The sequence below is a fragment of the Armigeres subalbatus genome, chromosome 2 (genome assembly GCF_024139115.2).
Source record: "Armigeres subalbatus isolate Guangzhou_Male chromosome 2, GZ_Asu_2, whole genome shotgun sequence".
NCBI classification, from domain to species: Eukaryota; Metazoa; Arthropoda; class Insecta; order Diptera; family Culicidae; genus Armigeres; species Armigeres subalbatus.
Genome location: NC_085140.1, coordinates 280,220,862 through 280,244,240, shown reverse-complemented (window position 1 = coordinate 280,244,240; position 23,379 = coordinate 280,220,862). Strand labels below are relative to the sequence as shown.

General features: G+C 40.7%; 1 protein-coding gene across 3 annotated transcripts in view; it reads left to right on the top strand.

The window, feature by feature from the left end:
- Window positions 1–23,379, top strand: part of LOC134212313 (neurotrimin-like) — a 332,613-nt gene that overhangs the window by 151,165 nt on the left and 158,069 nt on the right. For all 3 annotated transcript variants that reach the window (XM_062690045.1, XM_062690046.1, XM_062690048.1), the window contains 2 exons: window positions 10,291–10,449; window positions 11,079–11,207. In XM_062690045.1, the coding sequence (XP_062546029.1) occupies window positions 10,291–10,449; window positions 11,079–11,207 (288 nt within the window). The remainder of the gene's footprint in view (window positions 1–10,290; window positions 10,450–11,078; window positions 11,208–23,379) is intronic.

The following is a 23,379-nucleotide window of genomic DNA, read 5'->3' as shown; positions in this document are numbered from 1 at the left end:
AGATGGTGTCATCCGGCTGGATAATACATCATGCAGTCAATAAAAGTAGGTTTTTCAATAATTTTCCGTTAGCGTTATAAAAGTAAAGTCTTCCAAATAAATATTTTTCATACACAATCGTCATTCATACTAAAATTTTCCACTATTCCAAAAGTTTGAAACAGGAGAAATAATTTCATAATAGAAATTTGTTGGCAGCACTACCCACGTACATGTTAAGCATGTGTGTAAGTTGTTTGACAGACTGAGGCATTTAACTGAATGGCAGCACAATCAAAACCATTTTTATGCGGTCGAAATGGGATTGCACTAGGAATTTTTTGTTAACTGGAACCGAAATAAACTTTCGAATTTGACTTTCAAAATTGACCGAAATGATAGCTATTCTGCATGAAGTCACAGATAAGTCTTCCAGTTATCCAAGAAATGGCTTGAACTCAGGAACAAAGATTTGCAGTCCTGTTTTAAGTATGGTACATGCTCCTTGTGGTACAGAGAAAGGATGCGTAGATGATCAATATTCCGATTTCAAATATGGTACATGCTCTCTGTAGTACAAAGAACAGAATGTGTTCTTAGCATATGTTCTTGGTCGTCCAAGAAATCTCTGGAGTAAGGCCTTTCGATCTACACGCGTAACTAAAGATCAATTTTCCGGTTTCAAATATGGTACATGCTCTCTGTAGTACAAAGAACAGAATGTGTTCTGAGCATATGTTCTTGGTCATCCAAGAAATCCCTTGAGTAAGGCCTTTTGATCTACACGCGTAATCAAAGATCAATTTTCGGGTTTCAAATATGGTACATGCTCTCTGTAGTACAAAGAACAGAATGCGTTCACTGCATATTTTCTTGGTCATCCAAGAAATCCCTGGAGTAAGGCCTTTCGATCTACATGTGTAACTGAAGATCAATTTTCCGGTTTCAAATATGGTACATGCTCTCTGTAGTACAAAGAACAGAATGTGTGCTTAGCATATGTTCTTGGTCATCCAAGAAATCCCTGGAGTAGGGCTTTTTGATCTATACGCGTAACTAAAAATCAATTTTCCGGTTTCAAATATGGTACATGCTCTCTGTAGTAAAAAGAACAGAATGCGTTCACAGCATATGTTCTTGGTCATCCAAGAAATCTCTGGAGTAAGGCCTTTTGATCTACACGCGTAACTGAAGATCAGTTTTCCGGTTTCAAATATGGTACATGCTCTCTGTAGTACAAAGAACAGAATGTGTTCTTAGCATATGTTCTTGGTTGTCCAAGAAATCTCTGGAGTAAGGCCTTTCGATCTACACGCGTAACTAAAGATCAATTTTCAGGTTTCAAATATGGTACATGCTCTCTGTAGTACAAAGAACAGAATGTGTTCTGAGCATATGTTCTTGGTCATCCAAGAAATCCCTTGAGTAAGGCCTTTCGATCTACACGCGTAACTAAAGATCAATTTTCTGGTTTCAAATATGGTACATGCTCTCTGTAGTACAAAGAACAGAATGTGTTCTTAGCATATGTTCTTGGTCATCCAAGAAATCCCTGGAGTAAGGCCTTTTGATCTATACGCGTAACTAAAAATCAATTTTCCGGTTTCAAATATGGTACATGCTCTCTGTAGTATTGTAAATTTCGCTGGTAACAAAACGCGCCGATCACTTTTTAAGCACCTTTAAAATCGTCGCCAATATCATTATTTTCAATCTGTGGTAGTTCAAAGCCAAATTATGAAAATATGCATGAAAAATAGTACTAAATTTCGGGAAATAATGTGATGATTGAAATCAAACAATTTTGTTCAAAGTTGATCTGACAGATCTTATGACCATTTTTGCTGGCGACGATTTCGGCGACGATTTGCTTTGCGACGATAACAAATCATCGCGGCCGATAAGGTGGGAAATTGATAATACAAAGAACAGAATGCGTTCACAGCATATGTTCTTGGTCATCCAAACAATCTCTGGAGTAAGGCCTTTTGATCTACACGCGTAACTGAAGATCAATTTTCCGGTTTCAAATATGGTACATGCTCTCTGTAGTACAAAGAACAGAATGTGTTCTTAGCATATGTTCTTGGTCATTCAAGAAATCCCTTGAGTAAGGCCTTTCGATCTACACGCGTAATTAGAGATCAATTTTCCGGTTTCAAATATGGTACATGCTCTCTGTAGTACAAAGAATAGAATGTGTTCTTAGCATATATTCTTGGTCATCCAAGAAATCCCTTGAGTAAGGCCTTTTGATCTACACGCGTAACTAAAGATCAATTTTCGGGTTTCAAATATGGTACATGCTCTCTGTAGTGCAAAGAACAGAATGCGTTCACTGCATATGTTCTTGGTCATCCAAGAAATCCCTGGAGTAAGGCCTTTCGATCTACACATGTAACTGAAGATCAATTTTCCGGTTTCAAATATGGTACATGCTCTCTGTAGTACAAAGAACAGAATGCGTTCACTGCATATGTTCTTGGTCATCCAAGAAATCCCTGGAGTAAGGCCTTTTGATCTACACGCATAACCGAAGATCAATTTTCCGATTTCAAATATGGTACATGCTCTCTGTAGTACAAAGAACAGAATGCGTTCACGAATAGTGAAACTGCCTTTATCGCATTTAGTCAAGACACCAACCTTATATGTCGCTTATATGACTCGGTTTAATGTACCATTTTCGTAATAACTTTCAAACGCGATCACCTAGGCTTTGCCTTCTATCGAATAAAACTTGTTGCGAGAAAATCGGCTAAGGATTACTACAAGAAAAGTTGTCTAATGTTTTTCTTAGCTTTTGTGCACACACATACACACACATACACACATGCATACAGTTCGTTGAGCTGAGTTGATTGGTATATAACACTATGGGTCTCCGGGCCTTCTATAAAAAGTTCGTTCTTGGAGTGAAATGATAGCCTTTCGGTACAACTTTGTTGTACGAGAAAGACAAAAATAATGAGTACATTATATATTCAAAACAGGCTTTTAGATCGTTGGTTACACGTGTCGATCTGAAATGATCCACTTCAGGTATTTCTTGGATATACGCGAACGGCTTTCATACGCAGATTCTGTTACTGTGAAACCTCCATGAGTCGATATTAAAGGGACCTTACATTTACAAAACCATCTTGTAGATCATTGGTTATGCATGTAGATCTGAAGGCCTCCACTTCATGTATTTCTTGGATAACCGCGAACGTCTTCCATACGCAGATTCTGTTATATGTATTACAATGGGTACATCATATTTAAAAAACAAGCCTGTAGATCATTGGTTACGCGTGTAGACCTGAAGGGCTTTACTTCAGGTATTTCTTGGATAACCGTGAAGATCTTCCATACGCAGATTCTATCATATGTACCACAATGGGTATATTACATTTACAAAACAGGCCTGTAGATCATTGGATACGCGTGTAGATCTGAAGACCTCCACTTCAGGTATTTCTTGGATAACCGCGAACGTCTTCGATACGCAGATTCTGTTATATGTACCACAATGAGTACATTACATTAACAAAATAGGCCTGTAGATCATTGGTTACGCGTGTAGATCTGAAGGCCTTCACTTCCGGTATTTCTTGGATAACCGCGAACGTCTTCGATACGCAGATTCTGTTATACGCACCGCAATGGGTATATTACATCAACAAAATAGGCCTGTAGATCATTGGTTACGCGTGTAGACCTGAAGGGCTTTACTTCAGGGATTTTTTGGATAACCGTGAAGATCTTCCATACGCAGATTCTATCATATGTACCACAATGGATATATTTCATTTACAAAACAGGCCTGTAGATCATTGGTTACGCGTGTAAATCTGAAGGCCTCCACTTCTGGTATTTCTTGGATAACCGCGATTGTCTTCGATACGCAGATTCTGTTATATGTACTATAATGGGTACATGACATTTACAAAATAGGCCTGTAGATCATTGGTTACGCGTGTAGATTTGAAGGCCTTCACTTCCGGTATTTCTTGGATAACCGCGAACGTCTTCGATACGCAGATTCTGTTATATATACTACAATGGAAACATTACATTTACAAACCGCGAACGTCTTCCATACGCAGATTCTGTTATATATACTACAATGGAAACATTACATTTACAAAACAGGCCTGTAGATCATTGGTTACGCGTGTAGATCTGAAGACCTCCACTTCAGATATTTCTTGGATAGCCGCGAACATCCTCCGTACACATATTCTATTCAATGTTTCACAATGTACACATATCATATTCAGAACAGGCCAATATTAATTGAATTAATGTTATTTTATTTAACACGGTATGATACCGCATAAAAAACTACTTTGGTGTACTTGTAGAAATCGCACACCAATACCAACAGATTTATTTGACAGCAATCCATCGAGCTTTAGACTGGACGAATGAAAATTCTCATGGACGTATACAGATTTTCATAAGACAAATTTGAAAAATTTAAAGGGTATTTTTGATTGCCGATTCCTAATAAACTATGATTTGTTCAATGCGCTAATAGTACACAATGAAAACTAGGAACTCTAAAATACGTGTTACATACAACTTAGTTAGAGTAAGCAGTTGGGCTGGCGTAAAAATTAGATTTGAAAACCAAGCACTACCTACTACGACGGGAATTAGCTCACTACCCTACCCTTTGTCGGCAACAGAGTTTGTTACTGACAAACGCACCTAGCGACAAACCTTTATCAGAACCCGAACACAATATGACAAGAATCATTTGCCTTGCATGCTCTGATATTTCCGAGAATACGATGCTAATATTGTAATCATTGTTGGATTCTCGAATATTTCCATAAAAGCAGAAACTATGATAGCATAAAACCGAAATTTGCTCTAGAAATAATGCAGAATAACGGGATGAAAAGTTAGCAACAAGATTGTCTTCTTTTTTGTTGCTGACAAAATTTTTCGGATCTTTTTCATTATTATCTGCGACAAAAACAAAGCTTTGTCGTCGGTTCTCTTTTGTCGCTTGTTTCGCAAGCGCATTTCAGAAAAATTGATTCTCTGGTTATGAAAGTTTTAAAGCAGAGAAAGGTTGGTATAGGACTTGTACAAAATCTTACTGCGGAGGACACTCCGGCCTTAGGCCATATAAATATATAACAATCAGAACAAATCTAGCCGAATCTCCGTCTATTCGATGAATAAGACTAACTGCTGTAAACTGCTCGTTGACTCCACCATCGACCGATTATGCAAAAATAGTTTGTTATGCATAACCAATATTTTGAATTCCAAATCTGCCTTTTTGTCAGAATTGTATACCATTCTTTGGTACCACCTTTTCAACGATCGACACAGAAAACCATGTCGAACAGGATTGATTCAAAGCTTAACACCAATCTATCAGGAAGTTGGAGAAATGACGGCTTCTGCAGGTTTTGTTCTATTATTGTCAGAGGGGTTTTTGTTGACCAAATTTTATGAAATTTAGCCACAACATTCTTCGATATGCAAAGAATGTTTAGGCCAAATTTGAGCAAAATTGGTTATAGAAAACCCCCTGACAATTATAGAACAAAACCTGCCGAAGCCATCAGACCCTTTAAAAGATTTTTTGATGACATATTTTGATAACAAAAAAAAACCAAGCTTTCCGTTTTGAAATATTTTCTGAATTGATCGCGAAATTGTGTCTAATAATAATGCTGATATGATGGTTGGTTGTTGATATAATTGCTGATATCACCGATTATTTATCCAAATCAGATTATGCTAGATTATGTATCTTGAAAGGCATAGTGAAGTCAAGTCCTACGTCCACTACGCGGCTATGCCACAGACATTACTCACTATTTGTGTTGGTTCAAAGAAGTGTATTCCATTGCACATAGCAGAATGTCTTCAACGATAGTCTGATGATCCTCAATTAGGGATATTAATCACGGATTCTCAGACTTCTTCAGACATGCTGCTGTTCAGATTGATCGACCGTTCCCAGCAACCAGAGGAAGATTACATCGTGGCAGCGATTTCATTAAAATAAGATCTAGTAAGCATTATCCATAGCACTATCAACCAAGTGCATTTTTTTCCTGCCGTTTAAAGCGCGATGAAAACAGATGAAATACTACTAGTGGTGCTAAATTTTATTCGAAAAAGAAGAAAGAATAAAGCAGAAAGGAGAAGGAATAGAAGGAATGAAGAAGAAGGGGATAGAAGAAGAAGAAGGAAGAAAAAAGGACAACGAAGGAATAAGGAAGACGGAAGAAAGAAGAAGAAACGGAGAAAAAGGAAGGAAGAAAAAACAGAACAATGAAGAAGGAAAAAGTAAGGAAAAGTAAGAAATGAGGAGTGAGAAGTGAGACTCATTACACTTCTCACTATGAAAAGTGAGTAGTGCGAGGTGGATAGTGAGACGTCTCACTACTCACTTCACGCTTCCGACATTACCGACTGGATTTGCTTCATTTATTCAAATTTTGGCTTTCTTGGTCTGTTGAATTAAGAACGATTATTTGTATACGATCCCGACGTTTTGGCCGATTGGTTTTGGCCTTTCTTACTTTTCAAATGAGTTATTCGGTCAAATGTTCTATCGGCGAAATGTCTTAATCGACCAAATGTCCTATTCGGCCAAATGTCCTATTTGGTCAAATGACCCTTTCGGCCAAGCTAACCTTTCGGCCAAATGACCCTTTCGACCAAATGATCTGTTCGGTCAAATAGTATATTCAGCCAAACAACTTTCAGCCTAGTGACATTCGGCCAAATGGCCCTTCCCCCCGAAAATGATTATGAATAATTTGTTCAATACATCAGGTAAAAGGGCAGCAGGGACTATGTCCAAGGGCTTGACGACTCATCCCCAGGCCATCTGCGAGTTGTGGCGCCTGCCTAGGATGTGGTGGGGTTTGACAGTGGGCCTGTTAAACCTCTATAAAAAGCTGCAAGTAGGCTCCGCCAAAGCGATCGTGTGTTAGGTGGGACGCTGAACAGGATAATCTACGATGAATTACATCCCCACAACTTCGACGTCGTAGCGCCGCATGAAATCTGCTGGACAGGACAGAAAGTGTGGAAAAGCGGGCATCGAGCGGCTACCTTCTACCAAAGCTGTGGCACCACCAACGAGCTAGGAACCGGCTTCATAGTGCTGGGAAATATGCGCCAACGCGTGATTGGGTGGCAGCTAACCAACGAAAGGATGTGCAAGCTGAGGATTAAAGGCCGATTATTCAACAATAGTATCATCAACGTGCACAACCCACACGAAGGGAGACCCGACGACGAGAAAGAAGCGTTCTATGCACTGCTGGAGCAGACATACGATGAATTCCCACTGCAGGACGTCAAAATCGTCATCGGTGACATAAGCGCTCAGGTAGGAAGGGAGGAAATGTATAGACCGGTCATCGGACCGGATAGTCTGCATACCGTATCGAACGACAACGGCCAACGATGCATAAACTTTGCAGCGGAATGGTAGTCCGAAGCATTTTCTTCCCCCGCAAGAATATCCACAAGGCCACATGAAAATCACCTAATCACCGCAGTGCGAATATTGACTCCTACCACTACCTCGTTGCAGTATGTCTGCGCTCAAAACTCTCGATGATGTACTACACGCGTCGGAGTTATCCGCCGCGGCTAAACATTGTGCGGCTACAAGACGGTAGACTAGCCCAAAACGACGAGCAGCAGCTGGAAGTGGCACTCTCAACGGAAGAGCAGCTAGGCGCAGAATCTCTTATAGATGGCTGGAGAGATATTCGATACGCACCGAAACCGCTGCACTAAGCACGGTGGCCCCGAATCAGAGAAACGACTGATATGACAGAGAATGTGAGCAGTTAGTTAAGGAGAGAATGAAGAGACTGTACCGCGCTAATAACGCACGAAAGTTCTATGAGAAGTTAAACCGTTCACGTAAGGGTCACGTACCACAGCCTGATATGTGTAAGGACATAACCGGGAACCTTCTTACAAACGAGCGTGAGGTGATCCAAAGGTGGCGGCAGCACTACAAAGAGCACCTGAATGGCGATATGGCAAACAACGGTGGCGGTATGGTAATGAACCTAGGAGCACGCGCGCATGACATGCGACTTCCGGCTCCGAATCTCCAGGAAATCAAGGAGGAGATCGTCCGGCTGAAAAACTACAAAGCCCCTGGAGTTGACCAACTACCAGGAGAGCTGTTTAAACACGGTGGTGAGGCACTAGCTAGAGCGCTGGACTGGGGTGATTACCAAGGTTTGGGAGGATGAGATTCTGACGCAGGAGTGGATAGAAAGTGCCGTGTTTCCCATCTACAAGAAAAGCGGTAAGCTGGATTGTAGCAACTACCGCGCAATCACATTGCTGAACGCCGCCTACAAGGTACTCTCCCAAATTTTATGCCGTCGACTAACATCAATTGCAAGAGAGTTCATGGGGCAGTACCAGGTGGGATTCATGGGCGAACGCTCCACCACAGACAGGTGTTAGCCTACGTCAGGTATTGCAGAAGTACCGCGAATACAACGTGCCCACACATCATCTATTCATCGACTTCAAAGCCGCATATGATACGAGACCAGCTATGGCAGCTAATGCACGAACACGAATTTCCGGATAAACTGATACGGTTGGCGACGTTACCATTCTCAATGTACACGTTTCGGGAGCTCAAATATCTAAAGTCAATAACGGCGCAGGCCACGTCCTTACGGTCATATAGGAAGGCGACGATGGATCGGGTGATGTGCGCATTCTCGAGTCTCTTCGAAACGCGCAGCGGGTTACGGCAAGGTGATGGTCTCTCGTGTCTGCTATTCAACATCGCTTTGGAGGGAGTAATGCGAAGGGCAGGGATTGACACGAGTGGTTCAATTTTCACGAAGTCCGTCCAGTTATTTGGTTAAGCCACCCACCACGAGTTTCTATCGGTGGTGACGAAATCGAGGTGGTTGAAGAATTCGTGTACTTGGGCTCACTGGTGACGATAACGATACCAGCAGAGAAATTCGGAGACGCATCATGATAGGAAATCGTACGTACTTTGGACTTCACAAAACGCTCCGATCGAATAGAGTTCGCCACCGTACCAAACTGACAATCTACAAAATGCTTATTAGACCGGTTGTTCTCTACGGACCCGAGACCTGGACGATGCTCGTGGAGGACCAACGCGCACTGGGAGTTTTTGAAAGGAAAGTGCTGCGTACCATCTATGGTGGAGTGCAGATGGCGGACGGTACGTGGAGGAGGCGAATGAACCACGAGTTGCATCAGCTGTTGGGAGAACCATCCATCGTACACACCGCGAAAATCGAACGACTGCGGTGGGCCGAGCACGTAGCCAGAATGTCCGATAATAATCCGGTGAAAATAGTTCGCGACAGTGATTCGACGGGAATAAGAAGGCCGGGTGCACATCGGGCAAGGTGGATCGATCAGGTTGAGGACGATTGGCGGACCCTCCACAGACTGCTTGGTTGGCGAGTTGCAGCCATGGACCGAGCTGAATGGAGAGGACTTTTATGTTTTGCACAGGCCACTCCGGCTTTAGTCTGGTAATAAATAAATAAATCAGGTGAAAGGTTTTCCACTAAAAAACCAGATTAATCCACCTAGCGGTGACGATGCCTTTCTCGATTCAATCCCTTGGTTTTGCCTTAGTGTGATACACATCATAAATAATTGCCTACATTACGACTTTTGCAAACGCTGTAAGGCAAACAACCAACACACCAATGTGTGTGTATGTCCCCCGTCGAATGCAACTCGTTGCGAGAAAATCGGTTAAGAAATAATGTATGGAAAAGTGGCTAATGTTTTTCGGTTTTCGTGTGCACACACACACACATACACACGAACAGCTGAGTCGATGGGTATATAACACTATGGGTCTCCGAGACTCATATAAAAGTTCGTTTTCGGAGTGAAATGATAGCCTTTTGGTACAACTTTGCTGTACAAGAAAGGCAAAAAGGTAAGATTTTTTGTAGTTTTTTTTAATATAAATATGTTAATCTAATCCAATGTTCCTCTCTAATTCTAAGCCTCCCGCTCCCGCTTTTATCCACGAACAAACGGAACAAACTCAATATATGTACATATCATGTGTGTCGGCAAAAAAAGTAATTTTCACTTATTGCACAAACATGGAATTTGTAACCAAACGCAAGCATGACACTCTCTAAACTGTCGGCCACTGTGCTACCCACTGTGACGGAAAATTCGTCACCTCATTTTCCATGATTCGATTTCTAGCCCGACAACATTTCAAACAGGTATGAGTCCGTTCACTCATCCGTGTTTTTTTCGCATTCTCTTCTTCTTTTCTCATTGCAGTGCCACCGAACATCGACGATTCGCTCAGTTCCAGCGACGTTATCGTCCGGGAGGGGTCCAACGTGACACTGAAGTGTCGCGCCACGGGGAGCCCGCAGCCACAAGTCAAATGGAAGCGGGACGATAATTCTAAAATAGCTATTAATAAGTCGTTAAGTGGTAGGTATCGCATCAACATGTTTGGCTGGGCTGGGCGGGGAGTAAATGGAATTGGATCAGATCTCAGTGTGAAATTTGTTGGTTTGGCAAATTTGGGATAGGCGACACGGTTGGAAAAAGCCTGAAGCACGTTGGGAATGCTATTGTTCTGTGGCATTTATTGATTAAAAACGACATGTAATGAAAATGTAATTGTTCAAATTTTTTGCAGACGTGTGTTTAATCTATCAAGCCACCATCATTATACTCTTAAATTAATCCTTTAGATTATCATATGTGTAACAAAATTTAAAAAAATACTACTAGACTTATTTAAAGAGACCAATTGCAAAATAGTTTCACTGTTTTTGTTCGTTTCGCTTTAAGTTTTGAAACAGCTTGTTTATTAATTGGTTCAGTTTCAATTGTTTTACTCATGTCTAGACATTGAACATTCTAATGTGCACACAAAAACAATTTTAACGTGATTAGTGAAACGAGGGAAATGGCATACTCCATAAAGTTGCTTCTCCGAATCGGAAACATAGTCCCAATTCCATCTTCCCCAAGAAGCTGCCACCGCACCATATCGTCCGTAATGATAAATTTTCCTTTTTTCTCTCCCGTAATTCGCGTGATTCATTTCCCAGTGCCGGAGTGGGACGGAGAATCGGTGGAGCTATCGAAAATCTCCCGCCTGGATATGGGTGCATACCTCTGCATTGCATCGAACGGTGTCCCACCCACGGTGTCGAAGCGAATTAAAGTGAGCGTTGACTGTAAGTACTCGATTTTTTTTTTCATCCATTTTTGTACCAATTGTGTATGTCTGCGATCGTGTTTCTTCTGGTTCCATCGGTAGCAAAACCGCTGGGAGGGTATTCAAAGCGGATCATGAGAAAAACGAGTGAAACTGTAATGGACGTTCAGAACAAGGAGAGTTCTAATTTCACCAGCCATTTAAATTAAATTCATTTGCATCACATTAAAATTATCCTGGCGCTGGAGAGGACGGCTTCCGCAAAAGTGTGCAGCACTGGGTGCTAACTGGCGCGCCCTTGAAAGGTGTTAAAGGGGAATATGGAAATTAAGGGATTGTAATGAAACCAGTTGCTTCCGCTCTGGCTGGTGTTGCGGTGAAACCGAATGGATTAAGTGGAAAGTCGTTAAATTTGTCACCTTTCTGGAGGGATAATTACCGGTTATTGTTAACACACAATAAGTCATGGCAGTACTGGTGGAAAAGACCGATTTGCGATTCTTTTATTATTCCTCACAATAACAACAATTAAAAGAGCTTTTGATTAGTTTTTGTAGAAACCAAAGCTTTCTATTAGTGCACATTAAAATTAGGGCGTAAATAAAAATGAGTCTTAATTTCCGAATTGGGAACGGCTCAGTGGGATTGCATTTTTTTATAGCAATAACCAAAATCGCAAGTTCATCACTACGCCGCATCATGCTGAAATCCTACAGTTTAAAATCCCATACAACCTACCCGCAAACCCATCGTCATCTTTGATCTATGTCTGCCACGTGTAGGGGGAAAAAGTAGAACGATAGAAGGCAGAACCGCCAGCGACCAGAATGCCATCATCGATTCCCTCCCATTGCGCCCATGTTATATCGTTCACCTTAAGCCGCACATGATTTTTTTTTCCTAACGACTATCCTGCCATCGAACGCGTCAAGAAAGGATGAAAAGGCAAGATCCGGTTCCCGCCCTAGGTACATAAAAAATTAAAGCTACACTTCTTGGAAGTTGATACGCCTCGGATTTACTTCCTTTATCTGTCTACAAATTCACACATGTCTTCCCCCACCATACGCGTTCCGTTCCAACCCCATAGATAAGGAATAGCGTAGTCGTCGTCGGTGGCAGGAATTGGCTCTTCCTTTTTCCACGTTCCAGCACTGACGGTGGGAAATCCGGAAAACGGAAAATAATACGAATTGGCACCGAAGCACGCCCAAGGCAAGGGCGGTTAGACGTACCACAGTGCAGTGCCAGCCGAACGGAGGGAATCCCCAAGCCGAGATGATTTCGGAGGTGTGAACGAAATAATAAAAATAAATATTTGAAGGAAATCAACTGCTGCTAAAGGCGAAAGATCCACCGGGGATGATAATCTGGACTATAGTATAGCGAAATTGGTGGGAAAAGAAATCGCTCCGCAGGGTTGCCGGTACTAGAATTTGCCAAAAAAAATAATGATATGAGTGACCACCAGTGAAAAATAATAGGAAGTTGCTTGATTATATTCTTACTCCAACGAGATTTGTGAGTTTTCATCAAAGGTAGTGGCAACCTTTGCTGGTTACATTATTTCAGCGAACCGAAGCATGTTCCGGATCAACTATTGGAATTCCGGCAACCTTCATTTAGAGCACATGTAAACCTTCTGAATACCGGAAAAATAGGCAAGCAAATAGAAGGAATTCGAGGATGTGCTAGACTGAATATCGTTTCTAAGAGCATATGGGAGACTGGACTAGAATGTAAGCTATTTGAACCATTTTTAAGGAATGACATATATATTTTACTAAGATTTCTGAGGTCGGTAAAATTTTACCGAGGTTTTAAACAGCTGAACAATTTAGCAATTCAGCAAAAAAATTAAAAAAAAAATGTGGACAAATTATTAAATTGTCAAACCAATTCATTAAAACATATTAATTGTTTCATTATTCTTCTAACTTTTACCGAACAACTCGGTATTTCATTATTGACATCTTGACATATTCTTATTCTCAGTACACTGTTGTTTTCTCGTAAATCTGGACCTATTGGCAAGCTCTTCATTCAAAGGTGTCATGCGATTCGTTCCGATGGGATGCATGGCCTGAACAGTGTGGAGTACCGGAACATCCCTCACAGGAAGCAGACACTAGTCGCATTACTGGGGGGCTCTGGTGTGGTAGACCTTTTTCCTTTGTAACTCCTATGATTAAAACAAACCTGCTTAATTCACCTAGCGTTGGTGGTGCCTTTCTCGCGCATTATAAAAAAGAGAAAAACACTTAAGAGAGGTCAAAGGAGCGCTTTAAGGAGATAGATTGCACTATTTTCATCCATTCATATCTATTATCGGTCTTTTGAATGTATTGCAGCAATAAAAAAAAATCCCAAGTAGGGACCGTCGCCAAAAAATAATGCTGTACAGTTGCTGATGAAGAATGTGTGTAGCCGCCAGACATTCTAAATACTTAAAGCACCAGTCTAGCGAACTGAGGATCGTGGGTTCGAGTCCCATCGAAGGGAAACTGGTCCTCCAATGCATTTTAAAATGATTTTCTTCCACATAATATACATATTCACATATGAGTTTTCAGAACATTGTAAATTAATGTTTTGTCATTACCCTTCGAAAGCAATGACCAATTGAACCAATTTTCAATAGGAACCAATAAGACCGCATTTCGCGTCGAATTCAATTAGTTACAAGAGAATTAGATAATATTAAGTACCAGTCCGTTTTGTGCTCATACATACACAATCAGACATCACCTTAATTCGGTGAACTAAGTTGATTGGTATATAACACTATGGCCTAGTCTTTTACCTAGCCTTTACCTATACTTAGTATACAAGAAACGCGAAAATGAAAACTGAAAACAAACAAAAATCAGATAACCTATTCTATTTTGTTGAGAGACAATTCGTCGAAAGACATTTGATCGAAAGGGCATTACAGACATGTAGTCGAAAAAGAATTTATAGTCCACTAATGACGTAAGATATTTGATTGAAAGGACACTGCCTCCAATAGACATTTGGTCGAAAACAGATTTTAGAATGAAGAATCCTCGTACATTTAGTCGAATGACAATATTATGGACTGTGATGATGTGTTTCGACAGGGTTCTAATACAAGTACTCCCCTTTTTGGAAATCATGCGGTCAAAATATTATATCGGTGAAAATTTGGGAAAATTTAGTATTAGGAATTTGGATAATTTTCAACTAAAATTGCCCAAGTTTTCCAATCAACTTCGTACAATACGTGTTGTTTGAGCCGCAGTTATTGTATGCACCTTTACTATATGATGAGAGTATAAACAGACATTTATTTGTTAATTTTTAGTGATATAAGTAGGCGACGGTGGCCAATAAATGAATCCAATCACGGTATACAGAGAACAAGGTAGGCTCGTTAGAAAAATGACACTTCGAATGTGACGCATATTTTATCGCCACATGTTGGAGTACAAAAGTAAGCATGCTGCGACCGTAGAGCATCGTCTCGGTCCAGCTTGTGGAAGATAGCAGTGACGTCACATGTTTACATTCAAACTGAATGTTTACATACGTGATGAGCCTGCCTTGTTTTTTGTATGCCGTGGAATCCAATGATGTTATCTACATTGTTTAGGAAAGTACCTTTCACTCTCAAATGACAGTTAGCATATCATTCACAAAGTAGGCGTCTTAATAGTTTTGAAAACTCCTTGGAAACGGTTGTTTTTTATAGCTTGGCGTATCAAGTTCGCAATTTCTTGGTTGGTGAGTTTCAATTTAAGACCATGAGAAACCACGAAGAAAATCGGTCCAAAGTTGCCTATTGTGTTTTAAAAAATCTTCAAAATTGAAACCAGCGATAGACATTATTATCAAACAGCATTTCATTCCGTTTTATTCGATTTCGCAGAATATTTACGTTCACGACTACAGCCAGGATTAATCTATGAAGACAAAAAGCTAATCTGATCACAATAATTGCTATATCTGCAAAATTGCGCGACAAACTATTCTTCCCAAGCAATCAAAACGTTCTTCAAAGTCAAGACCGATGTCTAAGAAACTCTGTACGAAGTACTTACAGAAGTTTCCCCTGAACTTATCAAATATGGCAGAACCTTGTAAGGACCAACTCACAGCGAAGCTCATCTAGAAAAAGCTATCATCAGAAGATGGAAACCATTCGTTGCCCAATGAGCACGGCAAGGCAAAACGAGTTACGATTGTAAATAGTGTTACACAGAGAAAAAAGAAAAGTCTACACAGGTTCCCCACGAGAATGTAATAAGGAAAGCCGATTTAAAATTCAGCATCAAAAAGGTAGTTTATTTTTTAGTTTTCATACTCTCCTTTAAAATTTGCTCATCTTCTACTAGACGATTAAATTGGCTCAAAATATAAGAAAGGGAAGCCGAAAAGTTATTCAACCTGGATTTGAGCCAGCACTTCGAAGTCTTGTTCACGAGCTCGACGATTTCTTCGAAGTAAAGCTTTTACGTATGGTTACTGTAGAGTCCAACCGTCCAAATAAAACACGTCTTTCTGTGCCACTTGTAAACATGTGAATCTCTCTTTATTTGACGTTTCTCCCTGCGGCTGAATACATTGGTATATCCCTACTCAATAGGTTTCGCCCTAAGACTGCGAGCATTATATCCAATCGATGCGTACTCTACAACTCCTCTTTTCTTCAAATAGTAACCTTGTTCACCTTAAAATCTTTCAAACGAGCCGGTTGTTTCGTCGCCCTGCGTGGGCGCCTATCCTCGATTGTATTTTCTACTGTTACTTCAACTACTGACTGGTCCTGTTCCGCTTGATTCTCTTCTGGTACCTTATCATCTTCTCTGTAATTTTCACCTTCTTCTAGCACTTTCAAATGAGCTATATTACGATGAATTATTCTTCCCGAAACGTTTGAACGCAACGTTACATCTGAACCAGAACTATCAACTACAATATACTCTTCTGGACTAAAGTTAGACGATAACTTATTTTCTTTTGATGGTCTTTTAACAACGACAGTAACTCCAGGTTGTAGTGATCTGCATCTAGCACGCCGACGATTATCTGCATACTCGGCACCCTTGTCTTTCTGAACTCGGTCTCGATCTCGGACTTCTTCTACATGATGCTGAGGGTTGTAGTGTAGTATAGGAAGTTTATCCCTCAGAAGTCGGCCGAACATCAGAGCTGCAGGAGCTACTCCTGTTGTTGAATGGGGAGTCGAATTGTACATAAGTACACACATGCGTAGATCCCACTTCCAATCCGTGTCCTCTGCTTGGCTGATTTTAAGGTGCTTTGCCAGCATTCCGTTGACTCGTTCTACTTCTCCATTGGCCTGTGGCCAATAAGGAGTTGTTTTCCTGAGCTCAATCCCAAATTGTTTACAGAATTTGCCCAGTTCCTCGCTAATAAACTGTGGGCCATTGTCCGTTTTTAATGTCTCCGGCATTCCAAATCTACAGAAAGTCTCGTGGAAAGCTTTCACGGTCAGAGCTGCTGTGATCTGTTTCATAACGATCACTTCGATGAATCGGCTGAAATAATCTACAATAACTAATAAATTGTGCCCTGATGGCAGAGGTCCTACGAAATCAGCCGCCAAGTCTACCCATGCTCTTTCTGGCATCAGAGTTCGCTTGAGAGGCTCTGGGGGTTCCAAAGAAGAAACAATCACACATGACTTGCAACTCTTGATCATTCTCTCGACATCTTTGTCAATTCCTGGCCACCATACCTTTTGCCTCAAGCGCCTTTTCATTGTTCCAATTCCTGGATGTGACTCATGAGCCAGTTGGAGTATTCTTTTCCGGAGTGCCATTGGTATCACCAGTCGACTCTCCCTGCAAGACCAAATTGCCGGAGCGGTACAATTCTGACTCGAAAGGCTTGAAAGCCTTGACAGAATCTGACCATTGACCTCCGTCCAATGCATTAATGAGATCGTTTATCGATGAATCTTTGATAGACTCCTCCTCCACTTCTTTAACCGTAATCGCATTCGGAATCGCTGCTGCCACGAGACATCGGATATACCCTCTTGTTCTCCATCAAATGAAACCGGATGATCCATCGATAGCCTGGACAATGCATCTGCTAAATTTGTTGCTCCTGGTTCGTACACAACTTGGAAGCGAAATGATTGTATCCGCAGCACCCACCTTTCTATTCTAGGGCACGGCTTGGAACGGTACGAGAACAAGAAATCCAGCGGTTTACAATCCGTTATCAGTCTAAACGTCGTACCCAAAAGATATAGTCGAAATTTTTCCACAGCCCACACTAAGGCCAAAGCCTCCCGTTCGGTTTGAAAGTACTTTCTTTCAAGGTCTGTTAAGGCTTTGCTTGCAAAACGCAATAATACGTTTTCTTTCGCTGTATTCTCTTGTAGCAACACTGCACCTAGCCCTGTAGGGCTTGCATCCGCAATAAGGATTGTCGTGTCTTTCGGGTTGAAGAAGCCTAGGAATCGAGTGGATTCTATTTCGGCTTTGATCGAGTCGAAAGCCACTTGGTGAATTTGACTCCATTTGAAAGTAGCTCCGGTCCGTAACAAACACCGAAGAGGATCTGTTTTAGAAGCTAAATTTGGTATAAATCTCCCAACGTATGTGACAAGTCCTAAAAAACTACGTAATTCCGCCACAGTAGTTGGTGGCCTAAACTGCTTAATGGCTTGAACCCTGCTCTCTGTTGGTCTTATGCCTTCTTCAGATAATTGATGCCCTAGAAATTCCAAGCTTGTCACGTTGATTTGACATTTTTGGGTATTCAACTGAAGGTTGAATTCCTTCAATCGCTGCAAAAGTGCGGCCAGCCGTAAATCGTGTTCCTTTTCTGTCGAGCCGAACACCATAACATCGTCAAGATAAACGATAACTCCTTCTAGTCCTGCCACTATAGATTCCATTATCTTTTGAAAAAGCTCAGGGGCTGAACAGATACCAAACATAAGTCTCTTATATCTAAAACATGATTAATTTTATAAATGATTCGTTTCAAATAGTTTATATTTATTCAAATTTTGTAATTGAATACATTAGTTGGAAGAATTACCTGAATAATCCATACTTGGTAATGAACGTTGTAATCTCGCGTGAACGCTCGGAGAGTTCCACTTGGTGATACGCGTCCTTGACGTCCAACTTTGAGAACCGTACTGCACCATTGATACTGCCTAACAAATCGTCAATTACCGGTAACGGATGTTTCTCCTGGATTACTGCTCTGTTGGCGCGACGCATGTCCACGCAGAGCCTGACGTCGCCTGAGTCCTTCATCACAGGTACTAATGGGGATACCCAGCGGGATGGTTGGTTTACGCGTTCGATAATGTCCTGCTCTAGCAAATATGTTAACTTTTCTCGATAAGTTCCTCCAGAGCGAAGGGAGCTCGCCTATAAGGCTGTTGCACTGGCTGCACCGTTTCATCGATAGATATTTCTGCTACTACACCTTTGATTTTTGGGAATGTCGTCCTGGGTGTCTTGATCGCAGCTATATCGAATCCAATCTTGAGTACCTGTAACTCTCGTGCTGTAGATTCTCCCAACAAACATTGTTTGTCACCCGTCACTACGTAGAAAGTCGCCGTGGTTTGATTTTGACCTGCGACCACCTCCGCTTGGAACATTCCAACAACTGGAAGCACATCCTTCGAAGCGTATGCCCTCAAAACTCTGTCTGACTGCTTAGACATTGAAAGCACCTTCACACCTGCTTCCTTCATTTGCTTCCAAGAATCTGCCGAAATGATGTTGGCGTCCGCGCCAGAATCTATGGTCATTGGAATAATCACTCCACCAACCTTAAAGTGGAACTCATTTCGGCCCATCGCGTAAAAAATATATCCCTCTGATTTCTGCTGCTGCTCGTCCTCTACGGCTTCGTCTCTGACTGATCTAATCCGTTTGGATGGACCAGCTTCATCATTTGATTCAAACTTGCGTTTTGCCGAAAGAAGGTAAACGATTATTACCCTGATTCAACTTCCAACCTTGTTTTGAAACAACATCTTGCAAAATGACCTACAGCGTTACATTTGTTGCATCGAACATCCTTTGCCGGGCATACTTTGCTGGCCTTTAGATGTCCTTCATGGCCACACGCAAAACATGACATGACCACGCCTCTCTTCATAACCGGCCGCTTCTGTCTATTAGTCATTATTTTATTACCAACCCAGTTCACCTGACTACCTTCTTTGCTCACGATCTCCTAGCCATCTGCTGTGATTTTGCCTTCGTATCTGCCATGGTTGTACCTAGTGCCACTATTTCTCCCAATGACCTTTTATCCCTTTTGAGGATTTCTATGCGCAATGCATCGGAATTGCATTTCTCCGTAATCTGATCGACAATCATCTCTTCAAAATTATCAGGGTTGAATTCGCAACGCTTTGCCTGTACTCTGAGTCGTAGGACATAATCTGCAAGCCGTTCTGATGGCTTCTGAGCCATCTGTCTGAACACATATCTTTCGTAAGCGATCATTCTTTTCGGTTCAAAATGATCATCCAGAGCTTTGATTGCCACATCATAATATGGTGGGTCAGCCAATGCAAACGAAACCCGCTTCGCGTCCGGCAAATGCTCATACAACTCTTGTAAATCTGGGCCACCCAAAAACAATAGTTTGGCTTTCCGATCCGTTTGGCTAACTATGCCACACGCTTCAAAATAGCATTGAAGTTGACGCTTCCATTTGGCCCATTCGGATGCCAACCGATTTTCCTCCACATTCATGTCGAATGGTCGAACTGCTCGCAAAATGTCCATCGTGATATCTTTGAGAAAGAATATCATATAGGAAACCAATTACCCCCAATTTCCAAAATATATGAATTTTAATATTTTACGTTAACCTGACCAACATTGTGTACAGTGCCGAGTGACTTAGTATCTTGTGTGTGTTTTATTCAAACCCAAATCATATTAATTTCTTCATTACCCAAAATACACAGATCTACTCTCCAGATTAAATCGTTCAGTTGCGATCGACGTTTCTTCTAAAACCACCATCTCAGTCGAACCTAACCGATTACGATCAACTTTTGTTTATTTATTCTTATGACTAATGGTTCCTGAATTGTAGCCACCTGAAGTTCAGGAGTTTAGGAACACTTCAGTCGAAGCCAACAGCTTACGACAATATCAAATACCACAGTAATCAACTACTACTTTTTCAAAACCAGCAGTTTAGAAATATTCTAGTCAAAGCCAACGGCTTACGACAATTCTTAGGACTATTTCATAGTCAAAATCATTAACCCTTCCAAAACCAGCAGTTAAGGAACCAGTTCAGTCAAAAGCCAACAGCTATGACTATTTCTAGCCCTACCGTGGTTAGCAACCACCAAAACTTCCAAAACCAACAGGTCAGGAAACACTTTAGTCGAAGTGGTCAACGACCACTCTTCCAAACTCTCAGTTTGAAAACCTTCCAGTCGAAGCCAACAGCTTACGACAATTTCTAGCACTATCTTGGTAAAAAAAACATCTTTTCCAAAACCAGCAGTTTAGGAAACATTTCTGTCGAAGCCAACAGCTTACAACAATTTCTATCACTTTTGGCCAACAACCACCGATTTTCAGAAGTTGAGGAAAACATCCCAATCGTATCCTATAACTTACGACATTTTACCAAAGTAGTAACTACTAGTCGAAATATCAACACACATTTATAAAACCCGCTTTGCAAAAGATCAGTTTGATAATCTCCAGAACGGTCATAGTACCTTATCAATACACCACAAATCAACATCAATTTTTATTCCTTCATTCTCTATATATTTGTTTATATAAAATATAAATCATATCAATCTGAGATGTTCATGCATTAAAAATAAAACCAATTTTCCATTTTTTTTATATAACCAAACTCTTTATTTAATTAAAACAAGCAAATTCACCAAGCCACGCATTTTTACTTACATTTCTTTCCTCTGTGCCGAATTGGAGCTCATCTGTATCCAGAACCTTATTCCATCATTCCAAGTACATTTTCTCCACATTAGACATTTCCATCGATATGAACAACACTACTTTAGTAAAACATCAACCTCGAAATCATAACCTATCTCTAAACTTTAACTACACCACCGCTTGAATATAGGAGTAACGCGGCATAAAAATTATTCAATTTTCAACCGCAAACCGGTTACCGATTATAAACGTTGCATTACATCCCAACCCAATCATACATGCATACATAACTGTTTTCAGATAAGTACACTCAGTCTGCACACACGTTGGTCAAGCTCTATTTCAACTACCGCCTTCACTAACCTGTCCGCACCGTTAGGGCTCCGCCACCATCCGAATGAAACAAAATCCCTCCTCTGGTCGCCAATGTAGAGTCCAACCGTCCAAATAAAACACGTCTTTCTGTGCCACTTGTAAACATGTGAATCTCTCTTTATTTGACGTTTCTCCCTGCGGCTGAATACATTGGTATATCCCTACTCAATAGGTTTCGCCCTAAGACTGCGAGCATTATATCCAATCGATGCGTACTCTACAGTTACCAAGCAAGGGAATTCTCACTCTGTGGCAATGCAGCCAATTGTATTATGTAAGAGTATTACTGGGCTGATTGAGTACGTCAAGGCCTGGCGTAATGTTGGGGATGATGCAGAGAAATTGCCAAGGTTCAAAAACACACTTGTACGTCGTACATTCTTGATTGCCTTGTTCAAAAAAAATTATGAGAATTTTTTCGAAATATGGGATAATCATTTGAAACTCCATCAGCTAAGAGCTTTCGTAGCAAGTATGAATATTGAAATTATATATTTTTGAACTCATCAATTATCATATATTATTTACAGTTGGCATCAACATATTGGCAGGAGTTATAGCAAATAGTGCATCATATCCGTGTACCGTACATAAGAACTGTTTGAACACTACTAAAAAAGAGATTTCCGCACTGTCGGTTCCATCAAGAGACATGCTGAGGAATGGTTATCATCAGGAGGAAAAGATAAAAATGCGAAGAAATTTTATTGGGTTTGATAAATGGTTTCTACGACCACGTTGCTGTCACCACGTTACGTCATCCAAAATAGGCTGTAGTTTGGGCGGCAGCAGCGAGTACTTCGCGACAAACACAATTCCCGACCTCACTCCCGCAGCTTAATTGCAAACCGTATAATTCTGAAAAACGAAGGCCTGCTGTCCTACTATGATATTTTGGGAAACTTGCAAGAAGTGTTTGATGCATATTTTGGCAAGAATCTGTTAGAAGGATATCAAACTTTCATTCATAAGTTTTGTGACAGCTGGGAATCATAAAATATACCTATCACACCAAAATTAAACATAATGAAGCTTCATACCCTAGTAGCACAGTTAGTATCGATTTGGTTGCAGTAACTCCAATGTGACTGGATTTGGTCGCATATGAGTCACAGTGACAGATATGTGACAAGTGTGCTACTTGGGATATTACTGACCATTGTAAAATTACAGGTGAAGACTTGGCACGATCATCTGAACAAACAATCGAAGCCATTCACAGTGATTTCGCAGCAATTTGGGTAAACTACAAGGTACCAATAACACATTTGAAGTATAAGACCAAACTTTTGAATATTCGTCGCGTATAATAGTAACCATATTTAATACATTACATAAAATTGTAACCTTTCAAGCATCATTAAATTTTGATCAAATAGCTTAACATCTATCATTAAAGAATAAACTTAAAAAATAAAACATTCGTTTAAATAAATTACGTTAAAAAACCCGTATAAATTCACCTAGCCGAAATGTTTTTTTTTTTATTTTGATTTGATAACTTTTAAGCCCTTAATCCGATCCGGCCAGTTTTCAATAGAAAATAATGGGACAAGATTCCATGTCGAATGCGAATTTTTTATTGCGAGCAAATCGGTTGAAGATAAGTGCCAAAAAAGTGAGCTAGACTTTTGCGCACATACACACATAAAGACATACTTATGCATAACCTGGTCCTGGTCCTGGTCCTCCGGGCCTTCTTTAGAAAGTTTATTTTTGCGATGAAGATGTGAACCGGTGCCAGCGAAAGTGGTACATGTTACATTGAGTAAATTTTTCAGGAGACGCATTTTCCCAAAAACAACGAATAATAAATTCATATTTGCAATTTTCTGCAACTAAACTGTACCAACAAGTTATGACTGATGTACCTAAAGATAGTAGTGAAAAATAAGCGAAGCTTATGGT